Source organism: Orycteropus afer, unplaced genomic scaffold (genome assembly GCF_000298275.1).
Source record: "Orycteropus afer afer isolate SDZICR_OR568_19922 unplaced genomic scaffold, OryAfe1.0 scaffold00039, whole genome shotgun sequence".
Lineage (NCBI taxonomy): Eukaryota > Metazoa > Chordata > Mammalia > Tubulidentata > Orycteropodidae > Orycteropus > Orycteropus afer.
The window spans coordinates 9,172,879-9,176,999 of NW_006921626.1; the positions used below are offsets into that span (position 1 = coordinate 9,172,879).

The 4,121-nt window shown below is 42.7% G+C and overlaps 1 protein-coding gene across 1 annotated transcript in view; it reads right to left on the bottom strand.

Annotated features, from left to right (window-relative positions):
- Positions 1–226: 226 nt before the first annotated feature.
- The window catches only part of CAPN8 (calpain 8), a 121,966-nt gene continuing 118,071 nt past the window's right edge, over positions 227–4,121 (bottom strand). Inside the window, exons 18-21 of the mRNA XM_007936956.1 lie at positions 3,711–3,789; positions 2,746–2,862; positions 1,778–1,836; positions 227–250 (exon numbers count right to left, since the gene is read on the bottom strand). Of these exons, the coding sequence (XP_007935147.1) occupies positions 227–250; positions 1,778–1,836; positions 2,746–2,862; positions 3,711–3,789 (279 nt within the window). The remainder of the gene's footprint in view (positions 251–1,777; positions 1,837–2,745; positions 2,863–3,710; positions 3,790–4,121) is intronic.

Below are 4,121 nucleotides of genomic sequence, written 5' to 3' on the forward strand. Positions count from 1 at the left end.
CGGCCCTGGGGTCAGCTCAGGTAGCTCAATGCTGCAGGAAAGAGGCCCAGGGTTTTCCCAGCTGCTCTGCTCCACTGGGACAGGTCGGAATTTCAAAAGCAGCAATAGACAAGGAAGGTATGAATAACCAATTCATGCCACTCATGATACATATTCACAAAATTATAAAGAAGGAGAGAAATGAGGCAGGCAGGCAGAGAGTGTCACCTATGTCCAAAATGCTGCATCAGACTAACACACAGCACAGCCACTAAAAGGAAAGAGAGCAGGGGTGAGTGCATCACTTCTCAGGGAGCTGTAGGCTGTCTTCGCTGTGGGTGTTCTCCTGTTTCACTTGGAGAGGATCTTTGAATATCCTCGACCTCCAGCCAATCTTTGCTCAATACTAGAAAATGGCAAAGGCTTTAACTAAGCCACTAGGTCTTAAGACAAAGCACTACAGAAATGTAACTTAGAACAAGCTCTAGACCCCCAAAGAAATGTACAGAAATAGATGTGTGTTTGTGTCTGTTTATACACATACACACACACACACACACATTCCTCTGGAAAATATTTATATTCTTATATACATATATAGGAGATAAACATATATCTACATAAACACACACACACACACACACACATCTATATATTCCTATAAGAAATAATAATTCTTACATACATATATGATACAGATGTTCTTATAGGAAATATTTATAATTCTTCATATATATATATGTGTGTGTGTGTGTGTGTGTGTGTGTAAACCCACTGCCATCAAGTCTATTCCAACTCATAGTGACCCCCATTGGGTTTCCAAGGCAATAAATCTTTATAGAAGTAAATCACCCCATCTTCCTTTCACAGAGCAGTTGATAGGTTTGACCTGCCAGCCTTCTGGTTAGCACTCAAATGCCTTAGACATTGCACCACCAGAGCTCCTTACATACATATATAGGAGATATATACATACACACAACATTCCTGTAGGAAATATTTATAACTGTTACCTACATAGGAGATATATAGATAGATATTCAATTTTAGGTTCAACACTATTGTCTGGTTATCTGTAGGAATCCACAGATAGGTTTCTAGGATGGTGTTCCCTACATCACAGGAAAGGGGCCAATGATATTCTTATTTTAGAGAAGAAAAGAACATTTGCCCCAGGCAACTTGGCAGGACCAAGAATGACTGGTCGTCTAGTTCCACTGTCTCAGATGCAGACTGAGGGTCAGTGCTTCCCTACTACTGGTCTGGGCCTTCAGCATATTTCCGCACCTTCTGCCATCCCCTCAGGCCAACAAAGGGCTCTGCTTTATGGGGTGTCAGCCTTCCCCAGCAGAAGTGCTACGATGTTTTCTGCATACAGCCTATGTGACTTTGTACACAGTGAAAGCACTCACTTATTTTGCACCTTCAGTACACCTTGTTGCAAGTTCATGTTTTGTTTCCAATGTCCTAATATATGCCTTCTAAGACTGATGGTGCTGGAAGTCTCTCTTAATTGTGTCTACCACCCACAATCGCATCAAGTTAACAAGGGCTCAAACCCTTAAAATAAGTTGAAATATAGCTGTAGCCTACCTTTAAAATAGTAACTAAGAAATGAAAATGTTTGAAAGACTATATAACAATCACGTTCCTCTCTACAATGCCTGCCATAGAATAAACATGGTATTCACATGGAATTAAGACAGGTCAATATGAATAAACACCACTCAGCATCTGTACAGTCCAAGAATTTCATAGGACCATCAACAAACTGTTCATCAAAGCTCAGGACATTTACCTCAGCCAGAGAAAGCTGGATGATGCCATTCTTGTCCTTGTCTAGAAGTTTGAACATCTCTAAAATGCCAGAGAAGGAATGGAATTAGATGGGCATTTTCCTCAACTTTGGAACAGCCAGAAATCTGCCTCTGCCCACCTCATTCCTGCCTGGTACTCATCCTTGTTCTGCACCACACTCACACCCCACACACGCCCCACTTACCTACCAGCTCCTACCTAGCCCCAAGGGCCTCAAAAAGCTAAGTCCAGATCCAGTGCCCAGGGTGAGTTTTTCAGCAGAGATGTTCCTTGCCAAAATAGATAAACCTCTAACTGTTAGCATCTTTACCCTCACATGCTCCATATCAGAAACTTGTCTTTCTCTCATGGAGAATGAGATGGGGATTGGGGGAGGAATGGACTGTGGTTGATCTACTCCCTTAGTTTCTTTTTAGATGTCTGACCTTTTCCCTTTGGAACTTATCCCCTCTTATCCCTCAGTGAAAAGCAAACCCCTTCCTTTAATAGGATACCTTAACCTGAGTCCAAGGCCCAACATGGCAGGAGAACATCTATTACCTTCTATAGGTACCTCTCTCTTCCCCAGGAGGTTACACTTGTTCTCAACATATTCCCCATGTAGTCACAAATGTGAGTAGACACTAAAAGCTGTTTAAGGACAGTAACTAGGACTTGTTCATTTTGATCCATCATCTGCACATAGTAGGTGCACAAAAATCTGGATGGCAGCTTTTTAAGTCTCTCTTCAAGCTTTTTACCTTGGGACTGGCCAGCTTGAACTTCCTGAATGCCTTCTGTTTCTGCTTCCCCTTGCCCCCAGGGTACCACAAAGATGCCCTAGTTGTCCTTGACCCCTGGATGCCCAAAGGCAATGGTTGGTTCTGCCTCCTGGTCCTGTCCTTGGACACACTGCACTGTGGGGAGTGGGAGGGGGGTGATGGGATAAGGTAAAAGAGAGGGGCTCACTGAAGAGGCTCTCCAGGCGGATCATACAAGCAACGAAGCCATCAAAGTCAATGCTGAGTTTGCTGTTTGCATACCGCATGGCAATGGTCTGCTGCACCTGGTTGTTGAGGGTGAAACCTGAGGAACAGAGGGGCACGGGTCACAGGTGGAGTGGAAAGAGAGCTACTCAGCACTGTATCAAATAGAAAAACTCAAGTGGCTGACAGTGCAGAGGGCCTGCTGTGGTCTGTATACATTTGCAAACCAGGCCTGACTCCTCCTCCAAGTGACACCAGAAGGTGTCTGACCATCCAGTTGATCTTAGATAATCCTTATCAGGATTAGTCTCTTCCCTAGTCCTAAAGATAGACTTGGAGTTCCAACACTAACTCACATTATAAAATAACAAATATGAAAAACCAGTTGTCATCAAGTTGATTCCAATTTGTGGCAATCCCACATGTGTCAAAGTAGAACTGTGCTCCACAGGGTTTTCAAGGATGTGATCTTTCAGAAGCAGATCACCAGGCATTTCTTCCAAAGCACCTCTGAGTAGTTTGAACTGCCAACCTTTTAGTTCATAATCAAGTGCTTAACCCTTTTTGCCACCCAAGGACTCAATAACAAATACAACTCTCTAGTGTAACACTTTGGGTCATGTTAGCCACAGCAAGAAAAAACAGAGAGCTGAGGGGTTGCCTATCTCACTGATCCTTTGCCTATCTCCTTCACAGCCCCATCCTCTGTGATTGCTGTCATATTCCCAGTAACAACAAGGTTCCTAGAAAAAGTCTAAAATGTTATACTATACTGAATCCAGCAACATTCCTTTCCCTATATACAGAAAATACTCAAAAAATCTTTGTTGTCGCAATGATATCTAGACAGGATAGCTACTACTGATGATCATTAGCAGTCATCGTAATAAGAAGAGCTATTAAAACATGCACACCTAGCAAGGTTTTGTCTGGAGGGTCTATCCTCACCTGCCTTCTTGAGAGCTGTCCTCATCTCATGGGCATCAATGGTCCCTGAGTGGTTATAATCAGTTTCTTGGTAAATCTCCTAAAGCAGAAGAGAAATTCCAGGTAGAAAACAGCCATTCATGGGCCTACCAGAACCATCTCCCCTCCAACCAATTGCTTTCTTGGAAGGCCAGAGACACCATCAAGAAGAGACTCCACCCCGGAAGAAAGGAAATAATCAAGATTCGAGCAGAAATCAATGAAACAGAAAATAGAAGGGCTATAGACAAAATCAACAAGACCACAAGTTGGTTTTTGGAAAAGATCAATAAAGTTGACAAACCACTGGCAAATTTAACAAAGGAAAAGAGGGAGAGAATACAAATAACACAAATAAGAAATGAAATGGGTGACATCACAACAGAACCAACT